Source organism: Mytilus edulis, chromosome 1 (genome assembly GCF_963676685.1).
Source record: "Mytilus edulis chromosome 1, xbMytEdul2.2, whole genome shotgun sequence".
In the NCBI taxonomy this organism is placed as follows: domain Eukaryota; kingdom Metazoa; phylum Mollusca; class Bivalvia; order Mytilida; family Mytilidae; genus Mytilus; species Mytilus edulis.
Genome location: NC_092344.1, coordinates 102,910,168 through 102,933,403, shown reverse-complemented (window position 1 = coordinate 102,933,403; position 23,236 = coordinate 102,910,168). Strand labels below are relative to the sequence as shown.

The following is a 23,236-nucleotide window of genomic DNA, read 5'->3' as shown; positions in this document are numbered from 1 at the left end:
GCTTAGAGTGGGGTGCTCATTTTCGCCATATCTTTCCATGTTTTCCACAGTTTATGTTCAGGTCTATATGTTTTTGAAGTAAACTGATATTTCTACACGAAGATAACTTCAAATGCAAAATATTCTTAAGCTTGAAAACGTGTTTGTTTGAAAATAATCGTCTGAAAAGTTAGATTAAAGGGTGTTTGAAATTGCCTGATGTTTTGTCAATGGGGGACACATATTCGCCGTTTTTATACATCTATTTAAACCCAAATAACTGCAGCTTTAAACAATATTTTTCAAATCAATTTCATTATAGATGGCAATAGCAGACATTTTAAAGGTGTACAGAACTGAAATTTAGGGCAATCAGTCAAATATTTACTAAGAAATACTAATTTGAAAGTTATTTATTCAGAAAATTGGCCGAAAATCGTTATCCGTTTTTCGGTCCTTTGACTTACCGCAATTTTGTCGTAGTTTAAAATAAAATCATATTTGTTATAAAAATCTTAGTTACCGGCATATTTCTTCCATTTCAGCCATCTTTTGAAGTATTTACAACCCAAAATTATAAAACGGCGAAATTGTGTCCCCGGCGAATATGCGCACCCCACTCTAAGTACATTCCGAATTTTCTATTTTTATTCTGTTGAAGTAGCTCATCAACCCTTCTGTCTATCATGGTCTTCACAACTGACTCGGAGTTCATAAAAGTACTCAACATCGTCAAAGCCAGTGATTTGATATATTACAGTGCGGCAATTGGTGAGTAACAGATGTGTACTCGTCAATTTTGTTTTCTGCAAAAAAAAACCTTCATGTAAAAATGTTTCCAACAAAGGGCTCATACACTAGAATATGTGTTTCTCTAGACAAACAGACAAAGAAATGTGATAAATCCCGCCTGTTCCATCTAGAAGAAGAACCAGTGTCTTCAATTTCTAAAACTACCATTTAGAACGAAAGTTTACAAAAGGAAAAACTGCATGACAGATCCGGTGTCTGAAGAATTCCATGTGATCGTCAAGAACATTTATACTTTCCCCATTTTAGTGCAGTCCTTGAAATTGGAGGATCACAATGCCCTAGACTGAACAAAAATAAGGATAAATCTAAATAAAAAAAGGGATGAAAGATACCAAAGGAACATTCAAACTTGCAACTTGAAAACAAACTGACAACGGCATGCGAGCCAAAAAAGGAAACGAATAACATACAGATAAAAGAACACAAAATACAAAACACAAAACTAAAGACTGAGTTACACGAACCCAACCAATACTGGGGTTGATCTGAGGTGATCTTGAAGGGTAACATGATCCTGCTCAGGATGTGGCACCCGTCGTTTTGCTGGTGTTAGTACAAACTCGGTAATAAGTCTCTTTCAGTGGGTCAGATTCCAGAAAAGATTGTAGTAATGTTATTAGGAACAGATCCACAATCATCTGGGAAACAGATATTCCGTTACGATCAACCAACCCGTGATGGGGTGCTTAAAGTTTAAGAAGGAATTTCAACTCTTTGGTTAAAAGCGTCCTTGTAAACAGCAAAGTTAAATGCTACTGTTTACTTCTTTAGAAGGTCTATATGAAGTCAGTCTCAACTGAATAAAGGAACAAGTCAGCAAGAAGAGGGGCACAGTTGTTTCCCATGGGAATGGAGTTTGTCTTTTTCTTTTTTAGTAATGGCATTGTCAGTTTATTTTCGATCTGTGAGTTTGACTGTCTCTCTGGTATCTTTCGCCCCTTAAGGAGGCTTGCAGGTATAAAAATTTCAGAATTTTAAATTTTTTTGTTTGTTTTCATAACAAATTTTATTTTTTACTTTATTAGTTGTTACTTTATCATAAAAGCTTCCTTGTAAACAGCAACCCTCTGTCAAAGAAATAATTATAGGAATAACAAACCCTGTAGTATCGTATCAGCTGGGAGATATACTCCGTATTCATGCGCTGCTGGAATGTTGCCCATAAAAATGGAAAGTTCACAATAGGGAGCTGAAATCATCTCTTTTTTTTTATAAAGTTTGTTTTTCAACCAAACCTCATTATCAATTTTGAGATTTTAGTCAAGATATGAGGCAGACTTAACTGTATCGCATTCTGTTTTATCTTCTATCTCAAGTTCAATGGGATATATATGAGTTCATCATACTCACCAAATTTGGAATTATTTAGTGCAAGAACATCCTCTATGTAGCAGAAAGTAAAGTTAAATGATACTGTTTACTTCTTTAGAAGGTCTATATGAAGTCAGCCTCAATTGAATAAAGGAACAAGTCAGCAAGAAGAGGGGCACAGTTGTTTCCCATGGGAATGGAGTCTTTTTCTTTTTTAGTAATGGCATTGTCAGTTTATTTTCGATCTGTGAGTTTGACTGTCTCTCTGGTATCTTTCGCCCCTTAAGGAGGCTCGCGGGTATAAAAATTTCAGAATTTAAATTTTTTTTTTTTTTTTCATTACAAATTTTATTTTTTACTTTATTAGTTGTTACTTTATCACATGGAACAAAAATCATTCCAAAAAGTCAATTCGTTTTGGCCCAGTTGACTTTCAAAATGTATATATCATTGAAAAAGCTCCAATTTATCTCCATTTGGTGCAAAAATGCCATTGTTTTGCATTAAAATTGAAATATCTTTTTTAACTCATTGGTGACCTATATTTTTTATAATCTTTTTAAATAAGCTGTACTAAAACTAAACTATTGTAAAATTTGGGTGATTTCTGTAATTTTAGTTCTTTTTTTATTTCAATATTATCTTTATTTCTCCTATTAGTTCAACAGAAAAAAAGTAATTTTACAAAAAAATATGCTTCTCTCGAAGGCAGATTGTGAGCTTAAATGAATGGTGACCCCATGTTTTTATTCTATTTTTCTATTAAGTATAAGATAAAGTTCATTCATAGAAAAATATAGGGAAATCCTATATTAGAAAAAAAAAATGTTTTATACAAGCGAGCCCCCTTAAAGTAGTAAATATAAAAAAGATTTCCAGTTAACCATGCAGGATCCACAAGTCTAGATTCCTTAGATATTCTTTATCAGTGAGTGTGTATCTTGTGATTTAACCCCTCTACTTGAGGGTAAAAAAAAAAAGAAACCATTGAAATTCAACTTCATTTTATTTGGTGTGATCATATTATAACTATATGCCATATTTCTTGATCATAAATGATACTACATCATAACTCATGCTTAAATAAAGTACAAATGTCTGAAAGTATAAATATAAAACAAAAATTAACAACATTTAAATCACTGCACTCTCTTTAACATTCATCACTTACTTTCTCCCAAGTTCTCTCTCAAAAAATCATATAGTATTATTTGATATGGCAAATTTTTTTTAAAGTATAATAAAAGCGTGTTCATTTTTTAAAATCTGCCATGTGTTTGTCTAGAACCATTATACATTTTTACCCAAAAAAAAATGTCAGTATAGATAGTAGCATATAGATGAGCATTACTAAACCATGTCTGATCTTAAAATCAGCCTCTTACTTATCAACAAACAGCCTAATCAAATTTAAGACTAAAAACATCTCATATCAAAGTGAATTTTGATTGTGAAAGCTTTTGTATGAAAGAACCATTACCGTTAAAAAATAATGAACCACTTGTACAGAAAATTAACACATTCCCTCTGTGCAAATCTATCTTATTGTATGGCAAAAGCTAAAGCTTTCATGCAACTGATATATTTCATGAAATTTGTATTTATTGGTAGAAGGAGCCTGAGCGCCAAAAGAAAGTTACTGATCTTTAATAAGACATTTTGGTTATAAGTTATAACCCTTAATCTTAATACAACATCATAACAAAAATGACTGAGGTAGTCTATAGAAAGTTTCCAAATATCAAAACTCCATATAAAAACATTGATTTATTTCCAAAAGCCATGTAAAAAATTAAAAGCTTATATTTTTGCGTCACTCAAGGAAAACAAAGCCCTATTTTACATGTAGTATTTCCCCAAAGCATACATTAGAAAACTTCTCTACTTAAAATTAGCATATCAAGCATAAGTTTAGAAGTTAAGTTTTGTTCTGAATTAATATAGTTGAAAAACCATCATTTAACCTTGCAATAAAATATAATTTTTATAAGTAAAATATGACATGGAAATGAGTAAATTCATAATCAACAACAAAAGTGCAACAACTATTATGTACAAATCTTAACAAGTGAAGACACCTTTTCAAACAAAGTAAAGTTTGAAGGTCACTCCATAAATTAAAGAATCACTTGATACATGATTTTAACAATTTATCAATGCACATTTCATTCTGAGAAATTGTCAAAATATGTGGTATGATACACTAAAGTAGCATAACATGCATGATCTGAAAGTATATTTAATCTATATAGTATCATAAATTCGAAAATAAGTTCTACTTGTCTTTTCAAAGCTTCAAAAGGCATAAAAGAGGAAGACAAAAGATACGATTTGCATGTTATATATCCAGTACTTTAAAGACATACAAGCTCCAATGAACTTAATGTTTAGATAAGCCTAGTTTCCATACAATTTACATTATAATAACTGTTGCCTCAGTTAGATAATCTGCAGTAACAATAAGTGTTGGCCTGTATTAAAATTATGTGTTGGAGAAGAAACTGTTATGAATTTGCAATTGCATAAACAGAATGAAAGTAGGAATGTAAATTACCCTGGAACCATATTTTTATCAAATGGACACACTTGAAATACACATATAATGATGAAGAATAGTTGATTATGTCTACTTACTAGAACATACAGACACAGCCTCACTGTTGAACAATTTGTCAAGGCAATTCCACCTTACATCTACTATTTAATAAGAACCTTCTGTACATTATGCATACTAATTTTACTCTTCAGATTGAGTAAGTATTTAAGAATATTTAAAAATATGATTCAACTGGGTACTATACAGGAAGGATTGTTGCCACGAAGTATGACACATGAGCAGCTGTAGAAGATGATAAAACCTTTTCTTATAGTTTCCTGAGAGGAGAATATATAAAAATAAAATCCTATAGAGTTTAATTGGAGTTTGACATAACAGGCAACTTTCTTTCACTTATATTACAATACACTGAAGTTTAAATCACTCATGTACGACCTCTCTCATACATTTTACTTCTTTTTTTTTTTTAAATATTGACATCTTCAAACAAGACCACAGTATAAATTAATATTTCTTATTAAGCACTTCAAAGACTTTTTTTTTTAGATTTAGCCTTTTTACAACAACAACATAACAGAAACCCATTTAATCTTAATTTGAAAAACTTTCCATGTTAAAATCTCAATACCTTTTACCTAGATATACATGTATCTATTTCTCCGAACTTTTAGTAAACTTTTTCAAATCATTTTTACTATTTTTTTACAGATATTAAATGGCACATCAATGCAGTTAATAAAAAAAATAAAAAAGTTCTTACTACAGTACTGGAAAGGATTTGTTTTAACTACATTATGAAGTTAGTGGCAAGAAATCTTAGTATGAACTGTCCTTACAGACTATATCTAATCCCCAAACCACCCTCAATCAGACACATTATACTGTCTGTATCGTTTAATAGAATAATGTTTATTCCCCACATGTAAGACACAAGAATCTTTAACAAAAAGTATGAGACAAAATAACAACAAAATAACAATGTATCACAGTGTGTGGACGTTGTGTGGCACTTGATTGTTTCAACAACACCTAATGTCAAATTCTTCTCATGACTTCAGATACCTGAAAATATAAAAATATAATATATGAAATAATTTAAAAATAAGGAGATGTGATATATTGTTTATGAGACAACTAACCCCCAAAGTTCAATTGAAGCTCATTTTAAAATAAATTTATTTATAAACATGAATTGATTGTAGTACTTTCATTTACAGACAACAGTATTCAAATGAAAATATGAAAGCATTAATTAATGATAAATCAAATTAATTTGAGCTTTCCAACATTTGGACCTTTGCACTTCTTACATAAATCAGAAGATGTGGTATGAGTGACAATGAGAAAACTCTCCATCCATTCCACAACGACAAAAAATTAACACTTATAGGTTAAAGTGAGACATTAAACATGATATATATATAATATTGCTTTATAGTCAATAATATAAGTAAAGATTTTATCAAATATAATGATTTTTGTTATTAAATGTTCTGCCATAGAGTAATGTAATAGGGAATGGTTGAGTACTTGTATTAATCAATTTATAAATATCCTATAATAGAACTTACTTAGCAGCCCAGTCTGTGCGTCCATGTGTACCAGGTTTACCACCCAGACCTGCTGAGTTCTTGTTCATGGATAAAGGTCCTGGTTGTGCCCTCTTCCAACTAACTGGTGGGTAATCTATAATAGATACATATGTACATTTATCTATAAATTAATAATATACTGAATCAGTTTTGAATCCATTGTATCCAAAGGAAATGTCATGAACTTTATTCTATATTCAAATACCTTTAAAACCTTAAATGATGGTAAATTTAACTTAAATCCTTACTTGTGTTCTTTGTGGTCGACATAAAAGAAGGAACATATCCAGCATCGGCATTGTTTCTATTACTTCCAATTGGACCTGTAAACAGAAACATTTTAGGTGTAAGTAGTGGAATGTCATTTTGAAAACCATCAGCAAATAAGTGTTTACATCTTATGTCAGTTTAATCAAAGTAATTGAAGTATATAGTAAACACTTGCATGTAACATGTATGACCTTACTAAAAAATTTTTTTAAAAAAATCCCTAATTAAGAGTGTTTTTTGTTGTTGTCTGAATTGATTATACACAGGTTTGTTTTTTTTGTAATATGTAACAAATCTTGCTTGTGTTACAGTAGCTTAATTTTTGTATAAGATGTTGGGTTTTTTTCAAAGCAAGTTAGTGTGTAATAGTAATGAGAACATTTTTAGGGTATTAAAGATTTATATTACCATAAAATATTCACAACAGTTTTATTACAATAATATTGATCTTATTTTACTAAAGTAGTAATTTTTTGAAATCTAAAGATTGCTTATAAAAGCTGTGTTATCATTATTTTTGTTCTAGACTTTAAACATTATGTTAAGGTCAAACAAGAGAAGTGGGTGAAATTTCTTACCAACAAATATTTTAACATCAACACATCTGGAGAATAAGTGGAAACAATATTAGTTTTATAGTTAGGATTTCACCAGAAAGATGCCTAGATAAATTTATCTTAGGATATTATATAATACCTATTGAAGGCCTGCTGACATTTGAGATTCCACCAGGAGATTGCTTGGCACCTAATAATGCACCATAGCTTGGTGTTTCTTTTTTGGCACTGCTCTTTGGGTTTATACCTGAAATGTCACAAATATTTTCAAAGTTGTTTACTGAGAAAATAAAATTCATCAAATATACAACATGGTGAACATGGTGTCCATAGTACACGGATGCCCCACTCGCACTATCATTTTCTATGTTCAGTGGACCATGAAATTGGGGTCAAAACTTTAATTTGAAATTAAAATTAGAAAGATCATATCATAGGGAACATGAGTACTAAGTTTCAAGTTGATGTAACTTTAACTTCTTCAAAGACTACTTTGACCAAAAACTTTAACCTGAACTTCGCACTATCATTTTCTATGTTCAGTGGACCATGAAATTGGGGTTAAAACTATAATTCGGCATTAAAATTAGAAAGATCATATCATGGGGAACATGTGTACTAAGTTTCAAGTTGATTGAACTTAAACTTCTTCAAAAACTACCTTGACCAAAAACTTTAACCTGAAGCAAACGGACGCACAGACGGACGAACGGAGGCATAGACCAGAAAACATAATGACCCTCTACTATCCATAGGTGGGGCATAAAAATTAGAGAAACACACCACCTTCTGTTTTTGATCAGTGAGTGGTACAATTTGTTTAAAATTTTCATCTGACATCTCTTCCAATTACATTTTTTTTTAAATCTGCTTCTTTTCCTCTGTTTCATGTACATGTGAACTTAATTCACACAAGTTGTCTACACTTCTTATTTTCTTGTTAAATGACATTAAAGGTTTGTCTGGTTTTATATTTGTCTGACAAGTTCAAATTATACTGATAAGGTGCAAAAACATCAAGAAAATCCTGTGCAGTTTTTCAGTTTTCAAATTCATGTTGTCAAAATTCAGAAACTGGCATTTTTTTTAATGATGAAGTAGATCCTAACACATGTAGAACTTGTGTTGTGTATGTATAATCATTAAGTCAGATAAAGCAAAGACAATCTTTCAGCAGAAGATACAAAGCCATGCAGGTGATTAATTACCAACTATAACAATAGACGAGCGTATTACACCTGGAAAATTTATAACAAAATTCATGTCAAAAGGTACCAACTTATTAAAAAATAGAAACTGAGAGCAAATATATAATTATGTTCATTATACAGATCTTTAAATGGTATCAAAGATGCAAATATTGAATTTAATTTCGTTTATACCCTTACAGAAATTTTTTGTTTTCTCATTATTTTCTTCTTGCTACGATAATAATTTATATTGCTAAATCTTCAGGTTTTTATGTATTGTTTCATACTATGTCAATCTTTTAGTCACCTATTTTTTGCCATGGTGTTTTCAGTTTCTCTTACATTTAAATGTTTTAAATGTACCCTTGGCATCTTCCTCTCAGTTTAATATTTCTTATCTAAGCTTATCACAAGTAAATTTGTATATATATATATATGTCTCATCATAAATCTACTTTTTTATTAACTCATTGATTGATACTTTTAAGTCTTGAATTGCATTGAATTTTACTATAGTTAATATAGTATTGTTATTTGTTATTGTTTCTTTTAATTTTTGTACATATTTTTTAATAATGTCCCTTTGTACATTCTCTTCTTGTTAAGGCATCTTATCTATTTCCCTGTCTTGAGAGATATTTCTTTTAAACTCAGAGTTCTCTAAAAGTGGTGGCCAGAGGGATTTGACCACAAAAATTTGCAAAGGGCCAACACAATTTCGGTATTTTGTAATAGAAATAGTAGTGAGGACCAGCAGTTTTTCTACAGGGACCACCAGATATAAAAAGATTTTCAAGAACTCTATAAGCTACTTAACTTAGTGTGATATGAATAAGTGATCCAAAATATGTGCTAACACATTGACATACAGAATTTGTTAAACAAGAGTAAAAAACTAAAATCAATGTACATAACAATTCCATCAAGCAAATTTAAAAGTGGGATGGACCTGAATCAAGGTATATAACCCCCTTATTAATAATGTGTTTGTTATAGATAGTTTTATTAATGCTTTTTAAGCAATCTAAGCAATTTATAAGTGTTATTCAAAATCTTACAATATATCGATAAAAATGTACTTTTGTAAATCATATTCTCACCTGGTAGGTATCGTGATTTACTAAGATAATGATTTTTTGCAGAAGAAGCAGACGATCTTCCAGAGGGAACACGAGGTGGCTTATTTACATTCTTCTTGTTTAATATACTCCTGAAATAGAGAGTCAAACATAGAAAGATATTCAGATGTTTTAATACTGAAAAATCTGCACAATTTTTTAGAAAAACATCAGTCCAATTTTTACTTTTCTTGTCTTCAAACAAACGTATGTAATTAACATTTTCAATTTGATAATTACAAATTTGAAATATAAATCATGAAAGCTTACGTTAGAAAGTCATCCTCATCATCATTTTCTTTACCAAACACATCCCTTTTAGGACCAATGGACGGTAAAGGTTTGGCTGCTACATGTTTGTGTGCTGGCTTCTTAGGTGCACCAAAGTCAAAGTCATCCCAATCATCCCACGTCTCTGACAACCCAGCCCCCCAACGTTTTCTCCCACTCTGCTGAGGTTTCTTCTTTACTGACACAGCAAATGCATCCTATAATATAAATAACTAAGAAATCAGTTCTTGTTTGTGTAGAAATAACATCTAATGATTTTGTTCTGGTAAGAATGTAATGAATCCCTCAGTTGGCAGGTTATGATTCACTAGATTAATGTCTTTAATATTTCAACTGCAAGATTTTACAAATAACATGAAGCTGAAAATTAATATATAATGTATTCATTTATTTATGTTTTAACTAGTGAAAAGTTACTCATAATCGTGGTTTAAAATTTTTTCTTTTCTTTGAAGTTTTTTCAGTAACAAGAAAGTTGGGTTATAACACTTAATAATAAAAATTTTGCAATTGTTAACAGTAATATATTTCAATTACATTATCACTTACGTTATCTATCTGTTTTCCATATGAGGGTGCTACAGTTGGGTTACTTTTCTTTTCAGTAAATGGTTGTGGTGATGCTTGGAACTGTGGTGTGGCTTGGTGAGTTGGTGATGGTTGGTGATATGGTGAATTCTGGTTGAAAGATGGATTATAGTTGTACGTTTTCTCCTCTTGCTTTGGTTTTGGTGGTGAAATGACAGGTGAAGGATTATTTTGTATAGTGGGTGACGGTCTGACTGTCTGTTGTAAGCCAAGATTCTGACCCACATTAAAGTACTGGTACTTCAGACTCTACAAAATACAACAGTATAATATTTTTGCTGCTTGTCCATTAAAAGATATTATGTCTCCCTGTAATGTAAAGTGTCAGAATAACATTACAATTTCTGAAAATTTGGAAATGAAACAATTTTATGTAGATATATTCATCAATTGTCTACATGCTGTTTACAATTTCATCTTAATATTCAATTTATTTTAAAAATTAAATTTTAAAATCTATTTTCAATTTGTTGTTCACATATACATTGATTTGTGACTGAAAAGCTGTCTGAAGCCCTTTAGAGTCCAGTGAGCTTACAATTAGGTTTATACAACATTTATGTTGTCAGTATTTTCATACTATTTGCTCATATAAGCTAAATGTTAGAAAATCTAAGTTATACCTGACTAGCTGTTGGTCGTTTACTGGGATTCCACAATAACATATCTTTCATAAGATGAAGAGATTCTGGACTGGCATGTGGTATAATAGTCTTAAGATTTGTAGTAACACACTGAGGCCATCGGAAGTTCATTGCAGCAGCAAGTTTATATCCTTCTTCCCATTCATCCTGGAATACAAAGGTACTTAAGGTTAAGAAGTAACATCATAAAGTTGCAAAGTATTATTGAAATAGAACTTATCTATTAATCTTGAAAACAAAATCTATACTTTTCTTGTAATTGCAACCAGATGCTCCACAGGGCACAGCTTGATATGACCGCAGAGGTCAAACCCTGAACAGTTGGGGCAATAATGGACACAACAATCAAGCTTGATACAGCTCTGAATTTGGATTGTGCTTAAATAGTTGAAACAGAATAGGTTTCTGACACAATGAATGTGGTCTAAGAACTTAAAAAAAAAAATTGGACATTTAGCTATCATGGTTCAATATCCAAAATCTAAATGGATTGATTCGGCATATTAAAGAACCCCATATATTCAATTTTTGTTGAAGTCAAACAAAGTTTAATTTTGGACCCCAATGCGGACCAACTAGAAAACTGGGCCCATAATTAACAATCAAAGTAGATGTTTAGATTCAGCTTATCAAAGAACCCCAAGAATTCGATTTTTGTTAAAATCAAACTAAGTATAATTTTGGATCCTTTGGACCTTAATGTAGACCAATTTGAAAACAGGACCAAATATTAAGAATCTAAATACACGGTTAGATTTGGCATATCAAAGAACCCCAATAATTCATTTTTTGATGAAATAAAACAAAGTTTAATATTGGACTCTTTTGGCCCCTAATTCCTAAACTGTTGGGACCAAAACTCCCAAAATCAATCCCAACCTTCCTTTTGTGGTCATAAACCGCGTGTGTAAATTTCATAGATTTCTATTAACTTATACTAAAGTTATTGTACAAAAACCAAGAAAAATGCTTATTTGTGTCCCATTTTTGGCCCCTAATTCCTTAACTGTGAGGACCAACCTTGTGTTAAAATTTTATTGATTTCTATTTACTTATACTAAAGTTAATATCCGGAAATCATCAAGCTTCAGACGACGCCGCCGTGATACCAATATACGACCAGATAATTTTTTATTTTTGTGGTCGTATAAAAAGACGTCAAAACCAAACCTTGGATATGTGATATGTCGCAGATTTATTTAATTAGGTTAATTCCTTATTTTTTCCAATAAGTGAACAGCATATGAAAATCCATCTTCAATTCTTAATTTATGTATGTACACACTCACCTTTTGAGGGGTTCCCAATATAGAACAAATCTTGAATATTTGATCTATTTCTGAAGTTCCTGGGAACAATGGCCTCAATGTGTATAATTCTGCCATTATTGCACCGACAGCAAATAAGTCGATTGGAGAGTTATAGTTCACAGACCGTAACAAGATTTCTGGAGCTCTGTACCTATAAACAAATATTTAAACATAATCAGAACTTTCTAGCAATTAAATTAACAGGAGTGTAATAGTTCACAGACATCAATAAAATATCCAGGATAACTCACTAACAAATTACAAATCGAAAAATGAATATTGATATACTCTCCTAAAAATCTGAAGCATGAACTGATAATTCTTACACAGTTAACTGTTGAAACTTAACATCCTTGTTTCAATCACTATAAAAATGCAGGAAAAAAGTCTTCAAGTTTTTCAAGTACGGCAAATAATGTTATGGTTTGTTTTATGTTTTTGTTATGTCAGAACACAGTAAACTACAAAATATACATTGCTGCTAAATCATTGATATGGAGAAGCAGTTGCATTACCCTGACACATGAAATTCAATAAAGTATATTTATTTATTATACATAATTGTGGAGAAATATCTCTTTCAATACTCAAAATCATAAGGTTATAAATGCCTTTGGGTAAACATAAACTATTTTGTTAAGTGCTGATTTTCATTACATGTACATTCTATAGGGATGTGAATTACTAGATATAGAAATTTATTTTTCTTAGAAAATATTTATTTACTAACCATCTTGTTGAGACATAATCTGTGTATGGTGGCCGTGACCTAATTTCTCTGGCCAGACCAAAATCTGCTATTTTACAACAATCAGCGCCAGTACATAATAAGTTTTCTGGCTTTAAATCTCGGTGAAAGAAACCTGTAAAAGAGTTTACCATATAATTAAATGAACATACAGTATATAAACATCAAATACAGCTCTAGCATTTTTCACTTATGCAATAATACATAGAATATATGTTTGGCAAATAAAACAAATTCTATAAATTTTGAAAATTCTAAAAACAGGATTAAGGACCAATCCTTATTTTTCTCTTTACTTGAATGTTTTATACATATATATTTTGTAAATCTCTAATATATTAAAAAGATTTCTTTCATAAAAAATGTTGCTATATTGAATTTCAGCAGCTAACATACTTATAAACCTTGAAAGGTGAGATATCATTTTCATCTTTTAATCATCTGTTTTCAAAGTTTATAGAGTGAGATTACTTTTGACAACTTTGCACAGCTTTAAGGTACTGGATGGGCATTGAATTTATTAGAAAAGATAGCAGACACATGTGTCTTATATTACCATTGAAACTACTTTTAATTCCTACCTACCATGTTTATGCATAAACGCTAAACCTTGTAGAACTTGGTAAATAATATTCCGAACTACTGACTCAGGGAATAACTTATCTCTGAAATTTAAAAAAAAGTAAGATTAGTTTCTTGCAAACTCAAACTCAAATAGAAAGAGAATGGTTGTAGTAACCTATAGCTACTGCTTTTATTTCCAACCACAACATATGTCAAATCTGGCTTTTTGAGAGAAAAAACAAAATTATACACATATTGGCAAATATTATAAATAATAATTGCAGACATCATTTTGTTTTTAAAAAAGCTTAGCACTTGGTTCACAAGTAAACTAGTTTATGTTTTTCAACAACAAGGCTGAAGCTACTAATTCAAAATATGACTTAAAATTAATGTGCAGACAGATGAATAACTGGTATAAGCCATAAACATTGACAGGTAACATTCTATGCTTAGTCCTCCAAGTTTACTGGATAATATAGTTCTTGCCATTGCTTTTAACAAATTATTGCAATTCAAAACATTGTACTGATAAACATTATTGAAAAGTCTAGTTCATTTATAACATTGTAACTTTCATCAATTCACAAATAAATTGGTTGTATGATTCTACAATATTAAATAAGATTGGTTCAGGGATCTCCATGGCCTGTTTAACGATGGCGCCCCGCCATCGTTCGAATGTCTTGCGCCATCGTCAAATGACTCGCGCCATCGTTAAATTGTCTTGCGCCATCGTTAAATTGTCTTCCGCCATCGTTCAAAACTTCATCATTTTTGTAGCCCGACTCCATTTTTTTATCAATTATAATCAAATGCATGTTATTGCATAACCCTTAGGCTTTTTTAATGGTATAATCCAAAACAGTTCTAACGCCTGAGGGATATCCGGATTAAGATCGCTAATTACTTGTACCTGAGCTTGTACAGGTAGATCAACAAACCAGACAGGAGAATACTATCTGAGGATAGACGATCCATTTGTCTAATTATTCAACTAAGTTTCAGCAAATGATTATGATAATTTAGATTAAATATATAAATTAATAATCCAGTTACAAAGAAAACAGTTTAACAAGTCGAACACGTGCTTTATTTTGACTTACGCAATCAGCATCCCCCTTTTTTAAGAAGAACAAAATAAGACGCAAAACAGTAAATATTATTTCATCGCAAATAACTCGAGTACTGCTGTAACGATAATTTAGAATTATTTTAAAAGTTTAAAAGTAAAAACTTATAAACATTTCCTGTAAAGAAATATCGTATCGTAATTCCGAATTCATTTCGTATATTACAATCAAATTGATACATCCGCGTTTCCGGTTTCTGTTCGACTCGAAAGATGCATGTTGCACAGCATCAATTTGTCAGATAAAGTCATTAAAAACCTTTTCATTTGCTTTACAAATCTCTTTAACCTTTTACATAACCCGTACGAATCGTTTTGTTGTTGCTGCAAATCAGCCATACCGGTAATTGGTTCTGAATTTGACAGTGTCCATGAAAAATAAGCTCCACATCATATGATTTTTAACCCCCATAACAATTACCAAAAATACAAGAAATCTACATGGGGACCTTCATGACAGCTTTTGGTCATTCTCGACTAAGGGGGGAACATGAAGACGTGGCATTTGAATGGTTAAAAACGGCAATAAATGAACATATTGATACTTCTAATTCTATAATGAAAATTCAAATAAATATAATTTAAATAAGCAATGAATTAGCATGTTCACCATTCCTTGTATGGAGGGATAAAATACTTCCGATCGCGCTACACTGTACAGCGTAGACACGGTTTGTAATGGTGAAAGTTCCTCCATGGTTCAATTTTCATCCATGGAGATCCCTGTGGTTACAGATATATGTGAAAAAGTATATACATATACATGTAACAATTACAACTCAACTCACCTGTCTTTCATTAACTGATATAAGTTTTCTTTCATAAATTCGAACACAAAAAACAGTTGATCGTTTTCTCGTATAACTTCTTTTAGCCGGACTATATTGGGATGGTTTAATTTCCTTAAAGACTGAAATGAAAGAAAATCAATTTGAAATGTTGTCAAAATTAACAAATCCCTTCATTGCATCCTTTTTCCAATAAATCTAGGATTTTTTCTTATAAGTTATGTTTTAAGACATTTTAACTTTGGGTATTACCTCAAAATAGAAATCAAGTGGCTCTTTGGTGCCTGAATCAATCTCCAGGACAAAATATATTGATAATTATTTTCATTTTTTTTTGCAGTGAATTATGTTTATGCTTCTATCTAGATCTTATACAGATAATCAGTTTCTATCTATTATAGTTTTCAAGAAAATATCCAAAAATGCAAAAAATGGGTTTGGCCAATTCCTCCCAAATCATAGCACATACATAGATAGAAACTTTAAACAGCATACAATCAAGATATGATTTAATTTTTTTCCACCCAAGCTTTAAATTTTCAGAAAAAATGACAAAGTAACTCATAGTAATAAAACAAAACAAGAATGTGTCCATAGTACACAGATGGCCCACTCGCACTATCTTTTTCTATGTTCAGTGGACCGTGAAATTGAGATAAAACTCTTATTTGGCATTAAAACCAGAAAGATCATATCATAGGGAACATGTGTACTAAGTTTTAAGTTGTTTGGACGTCAACTTCATCAGAAACTACCTTGAACAAAAACTTTAACCTGAAGCGGGACAGACGGACGAACAGACGCCCAGACCAGAAAACATAATGCCCCTCTTCTATTGTAGGTGGGGCATAAAAACAAAAATCCATTAACTGTTCATGTTAATAAACTACTGGTATTAGAGAATATGAATGTCTGGACTGGATGATTAACATGGATATATAAGAATGTATAAATATACCTGTACATATTTGCTCAAAATGATCATTGAGTGCAATAAAACAATATTTCTAAGGTAGATTTAAATATAAATATAGGTTATATACTTTATTGAAGGTCATCCTCAATACAGATCAATAGATTTAAAGTCTAAGATCACAGGAATCAATATGATTATAAATATTAATCAAGACTGTGCTATATCAACATTCAAAGGGTGACAAATGTATACACTATTATAGACAAGAGACGTTATAAGTATTCCAAAAATTCTTGTTTGTGTTCATAACAAAAATCAACAAGCTTTTCTTGAAAATACTCATAAATTGAAAACAGAAAGCATAAGTACTGATATTCTGGATTATAATATGCATTTATGTTATCACATATATTTATTTCATCTCAAATTTAATTTTAGTTGAATTCAGATGTCAAATTAAATGTACCTACTTCTAGTTGTTTGGACTCTGGTTTCCTACCAATTTGATTTTAATGGTTTCCTACCAATTTAATTTTAAATTTGTGTGAATGGAAACCAATATTGTTTTGTTGTGTCATGTGCAAAGGGTGCAATATAATGTAAATGGACCAATATGTGTGTAGGATAGATGGTCATCATAATGCATATAATTTTCAAAATGGCACCAAATTGTAAAGATTTTGATGCTATAAGAAACCATGCAGCTATAAGCATTTTTCATTCACTACTGTCATGACTGTTCGGATTTTAGATACTAAGTTATTTATGTGCAACTCTAATAGTTGGTGCTCATGTTGCATATAATTTTCATAAATATATTCACTGTTAAAACCTGTGGGATAAATTTTGTCTTAGTTAATACTCAGAAATCTTAATGAATATTTTCTTGTCTGTAATAGGTATCTATTAATGAAATTAAATATTTTTGACAGAAATATTATTGTTTAAATATCTTTCTGCTTTCTGACTATGTTTCTGACTTAAAAAAATATTTTTTTAAATTGGAAATTTTCCTTTTGCTTTTAGATATTTGCTCAGGCTACAGCTCCACAGAAATGAGATGAGCCAGGCTAGTTTTTACTTTTAACTCTCTGATCTGCAAATGAACTCTTTTTAAACTTACTCCTTTACAGACAAGTATCTAATTAAGGTCCAACTTGTAAAAGGACAGAAGAAATTTTACAAAATACTAACCTTTACTTCTCGTAGATTTAAACACTCATCCCATGAGTAATATTTCTTCTTCATTCTGTAAAAAAGAAAGAAAAGTATGAAAAAAAATCAGTATACTGTATTCAACCTAAATGTTTTACTCACCTGAGATAATGAGCCAACAACTGTGTTTACCTATGGACCATATATATATATTTTATAAATTTTATTTAACACTAAATAAACACTTACAAGCAAGCCAAAATCAATTATTTAATTGATCTACATTTCAAATTTCCAGCTGGTGTTAAACAAGAGTACACACAGTAATGCCTACTCTGCTTCCCTCAATGGTGAATTTATGTTTTAAAGTTATATAAAAGATTAAGGTTTTGATACAGGAACATGAAAATCTCAAGGTCAAGTAAATCCTGCAAGACAGACATGTACAACTTAAAAATATTAAATTCACTTTAGATATATATTGTCCGAGAAACAGATCTGATTACAAAACTTGAGATTGATCTAGAACTGTGAATAAGATAAAATTTAGGCTAGATGAACCCTGCTAGAAGGGCAAGTGGTTATCCTATTTCTCAGTATCAATGAAAAAGTTGCTGAACCAAGAAAACAAGGTCAAGGACATTGGATGTATGCCAGACTGAAACAACTTAAACATAAAGCATCTTGTATGCAAGCTGCAAAGCATGAAGAATCCATGACTTTTACCCTCTGAAGTATAAGGCTATATTAAAACACTGCTTGTCTATATTCACAAACTGATGAGAATTACCCCCCTCCAATTGGTGGTATAATAATTACATCAACATTTTCACATTGAAACTAAAAACTAAAGTTAAATGGCAGATTTAAGAAAAGATTTAAAATGAAGCTGGAAAATAATTCATTATGTATAATTTAAACTTATGAATTTTTGTATGTTGTGTGGATCTTCCATGCATTTGAATATATACCATATGCGATAGGGGAAAATTTTTGTTGATTTTATAGGGAATCACTGAAGCCTGACTATAGAGGCTCCTTATAAAAAGTTCTTGATCTACCACTACATCTATATGCAGCTGTGTATATACAAAAGATGATGTATTCATGGCTGCATACATTACATATTGAAATTTTCTTGTGTTCTCAAATTTCGTTATTCATACTTAATAATTAAATATTTTTATAGAGTATATCTGCAGCCAAATCATTTTTCACATCCTTGAGTTTTTACTGACCCTCGGTACATGTATCTCCATAATAACATATTTGGCAGTAACATTCATTTACCTATAAGTAACCCCCTATCTGTAATACATATAAAGAAGTCATGAGAACTATAGTCTACAGCTCCCCTTTAAATTATATGGCCACATTTACATGAAAGGAATTAAAATCAGGTGAAGACAATAAAACTTTTATATCTATCTTCTTGTAATTTACAATAATTTTTTTTTAAATTGGTTGAATTTGGAAGATTTCCAATCGTTTATAAATGATGTAAATACCTGTCAAGCAGAATTTATCTGGTGAATAAATCATACACATACCCTGCTGATTGCTATCAATACAAATAACCATACTTCAACAAATAATGTACTCACAATTCACAAGGACTCCAATTAAAATTCATAGGTGGGTTTATCATACAAAAAGTAATATCATACATCATACATGTAAGCCGTAAGGGATATAAAAACCAAGAAAAATAATCTCAATTAAATGGTTTTATCACTTCAAAAAGTATTAATTCATTGAACCAATTGAATTTGCAGAGAACAGAGTACAGATTTAAGAAAGAATGAAACAGTTATCCATTGTAGCTAGGTATAATGAAAAGTCATTTCCTTGCAATCAACTAGAAAATTAGCCAGCTATGTACACATAGATGGAAAGTTTAAAACTAGATGTTTAAAGAACTTGTATCATTCATTTGGATTTATGTCCTTTATTATAAATTAATGGATGTTATTTTAAATCGTTCAATCAGAATGACTTAAGTAACTATCTCAATCATGTTTTTTGTAATACACTGTACAAAAAAATGTATGTGATCAAAACTAGCAGTTTTCGTGAAAGATTTTCATAATGTTAATCCTGCATGCTTGCCAATTTCATTTTTTTCTTCTCCCTGATCGAAAAGAGATATTTTTTGGATTCTATCATCATTTACATGCTATAAGAGACATACCATTTAATTTTTTGGCTAATTTGGTCAAAGTTCATTCTATCTTTCATTCAAGGGAAAACTTTTAGACTTTAATGAAAATATTCCATAAAAATTTAGATATGGGCCATAGATTTACCATTAGAAACAATAATTCTTTACAGTAAAATGTCTCATATCATGCATATAAAAAAGTGACCATGTTTAAGGCGACCGAGGTGTAATTGAAGGGCAACTGTGGAACATCAATGATTATCACAATTAACTCCGATTATAAAGAAACACTAAAGATTTATAAAATGCCACAGGAACTAAACGTCTATCCAGGATGCTTAAACAATTTTTTTTAAAGTCTCTTCTTTAAAAAGTGACCTATTCATATCCTACAAGGAAGTGATCAAAACAGCTGATGGTAAGTCAGTTTACAGGTACACAGACAATAAGCACATGTTTTATTACTTATATATACAACATGTAACTGAACTTAAGTACTAATTTTTACAGCTATTACAAATATTTAAATAACTACTTAAAGGTTGGTTTTTGGTTTTAGTTTCACCAGTGTGCACAATCCTGTGGTTTTGAAGGACTTAATAGTTTGTGCTCCAAATGACTGTACCACATGCATGTTCTACCTTGATGATCTTAACATTTTTACACCATGTTCATAAATATTTGCATGCATGTATATATCTATGTCATGTGAACAGGTAAACTCTGTTGTAACACTGCCTATTAACCATGATGTTATTATCCTTTTAGCAAGGGTACATTTTGTATATGATTTAAGAATATTCTATTAAAGCATGTATTCTTCATGTCACTTTAATGACCAGAAAAGTGAGCATCTAATTTAACCATCTTAGTGTTGATAATCAACTGTTAACACCTTGACTCTCATGTTGTCCACTCGAGGAAATGTGTACTACATGTAAATGTAAGTTTAAAACTGATTTGAAAACTTTAAAGTAAATTAAGGTCTACAATGTACCTCCAAATTCAAACCAAAACTGTATCATGATACTGGATTGACAAACAGACCATACTACATAATACTTTCTACAGTCTACTATTGAAAGCTGGTCATAATTAGATTAAAATCACTTTTGCAGAACACAGGACATCAATTGAAAAAAACATAATAATGAACAGTGGCATACAATCTTACAATGTTTAAATACATGTATATTGCAGACTTGAAAAAAACTGTGTAAAAATAATGGAAAAAGTTAAAGTCTTTTTAAATACACAGCTGTACAAATGTATAATAAGGATTCTGAGAAATCACAGTCTACTTACTTTTTAATAGCAACACTTTCTTGGTTTTCAATACTTTTAGCCAACAGAACACTTCCATAAGTCCCATCTCCTAACTGTTTGAATATCTGGTATCGATTCATTTTATCTGTTTTTTATATTTTCACGTGGAACAAGCTAATGATTTATGTATATACACTAAACAATGTTTTTGAGTTCAAATCACAGTGAAAAATATACAAAAAATGTGAGCAAATCAATGGAGAGTGTTGCATGTCAACCAAAACAGGTCTTCGTCAAAGTTAATAGATGGTCACTAATACACTGAAATAGAAACAATAATTTTACTATGGTTAAACGACAGATTTCATTATGTTCTCATAGTTTCTGTCTTTCAATATAAATTTGTACTTTGTGCTTCATGATGTCATTGCTGTTTGAAATAAATTCAGTTAAGCTTTTGCAACTGATGTGTACAGTTTGTTCTTCAGTTGACATTGTGCTTTTTAAACATAGTGCCAAATTACATGTCATGCATGTAGGGGAGTTTTATCGTTTAAATTGTTTCCTATTTTTCATGCCTTAAGTACCCATGCACATTTAAGTTGTGTGTGTTTCTCATTGTTGAAGAGCTCACTATATTATTAACTTCAGAATCATAGGGAGAAGTGGTGAGATTACAAAAAATAATAGTTGTTTGCTTGCAACAATATAATGTTTGGGTTTTTACAATAACAAATATGACCACACCATCAGTGACATGTTTCATATTTATCTATTGAGTAATTTATTCTTAAATTGTTCAATATAAGAATACAGTACTACAACAGTAAAAATATTGTCTCAGTTAATGTCTAAACATTCCTTTATAGTCATGATAGTTGCACAATTTTATTTTTATATAATTAACTTGTCACTAAAATAAATCTATGACACCAAATTTAAGCTGTATGGACCTGAGTTTCCAGATAATATAAATACTACTTTAAGGAAATTCAAGTCCGTCAGACATGACAGAGTTAAGGTTGTAAGTTTATTTTTATATTCTATAATGTACAATGTATATGAAATATGGATTAAACCAGTTCAAAATGAAGTCATGGAAATTGGTCATCTCTGATGAAATTGTAACTTATTTTTATATTGCTTAAGAATATTTTAGGAAATGTTTTGCACAGCAAGCACACACAGGAAGAATTTTTATGCATGCAAAAATTTCTAGCTTAGATTGAAGATCAAATGGCAAATTCAGGTCACATCTATAGTAGATTTTTTTTCTCAAAGTCTAGATGAAAAATAGGGCTGTCATTGCAACCATAGTAGGAACAAGACAGCAAAAAATTCAATTTTTTCCAGGTCACGGAACAGCAAATGCACGTTATTTTTATGACTAAGAACAATAAGGTGTAAACATGACGTATACTACTTCCGAAGGAAATTTATATACTTCTATATGACACACATGTATGACTTCAAGTATTTGAACTCTTTGACTTTGGATACTGTCTGTCACATTTTTTTCAATAATATCCTTTATTTTATGTATACTGGTATAGCAGCTCTGGAAATCTCAGAATTCAGTAATGTTATCTAATTCGGTAACAGTTACCGAATTCATTAACTGAACCATTAACGTATTCCGTAACTTCAGTGTTTAGTTGGTTTTGGCATTTATGAACAAAAAATGGCATGCCGGGAACAATTTCAGACAGTACTGTAGACAAATTTCTAGAATTCTGCCTGGTAAAATCAAAATCTATCTACATGTTGATGGAAACCGATGTAAAATGTTCAAAAGTCCTTATTATTTTCTTATTTATTTATATTAAAATGCCAAAACCAAATAAATTCTGAAGTTTCTGAATTTGGTAATGGTTCATTAAATGAATTCGGTAACTGTTACCGAATTCGTTAACGTTACTGAATGCTGAGATTTCCAGAACTGATATATAACCTGTTGTATTATACAGCGAATGATCAATCCTCGATATTTTTGGCTTCGAAGACCATGTTTCTGTGTTTGCAAGGCCTTTAAAGATGTATCTATAAATGGTGAAAATAGAACAATCATACGCTCCAATTACTAGTGTTTTTGTGTATGCTTTATGGTAATCCCGATTGGCACGATTAATAATAGGAGAAATGAGTGAAATTTGATCTATTTATCGGTCAATCGTGGAACTCACCTCCGCCATGACAGTTGTTGCTATTTGTTCAATTATTTGGTCACGTGATAAGTGTAGCAACCATGAAAATTTTGTCGAGAGTTATCTCCCTCAAAAGTTAATC

The 23,236-nt window shown here is 30.7% G+C and overlaps 2 protein-coding genes across 3 annotated transcripts in view; both read right to left on the bottom strand.

The window, feature by feature from the left end:
• Nucleotides 1–23,236, bottom strand: part of LOC139516491 (uncharacterized) — a 735,418-nt gene that overhangs the window by 50,905 nt on the left and 661,277 nt on the right. The gene's annotated exons all lie outside the window — the stretch shown is intronic.
• Nucleotides 3,091–23,197, bottom strand: LOC139516467 (serine/threonine-protein kinase dyf-5-like). 2 transcript variants are annotated; one of them, XM_071306614.1, is made up of 16 exons: nt 23,134–23,175; nt 22,902–22,990; nt 20,990–21,271; nt 17,563–17,617; nt 15,453–15,574; nt 13,554–13,633; nt 12,951–13,083; nt 12,200–12,371; nt 10,890–11,057; nt 10,228–10,515; nt 9,658–9,875; nt 9,370–9,479; nt 7,219–7,326; nt 6,501–6,575; nt 6,232–6,346; nt 3,091–5,722 (listed from the first exon to the last, which is right to left on the bottom strand). In XM_071306614.1, exons 3-16 carry the CDS (start codon nt 21,088–21,090, stop codon nt 5,707–5,709), a joined length of 1,761 nt encoding a protein of 586 aa, XP_071162715.1. In that variant the 5' UTR covers nt 21,091–21,271; nt 22,902–22,990; nt 23,134–23,175; the 3' UTR covers nt 3,091–5,706. The 2 variants fall into 2 exon arrangements, with proteins under 2 accessions (XP_071162715.1, XP_071162707.1); XM_071306606.1 differs by lacking the exon at nt 22,902–22,990 and having other exon boundaries at nt 23,134–23,197.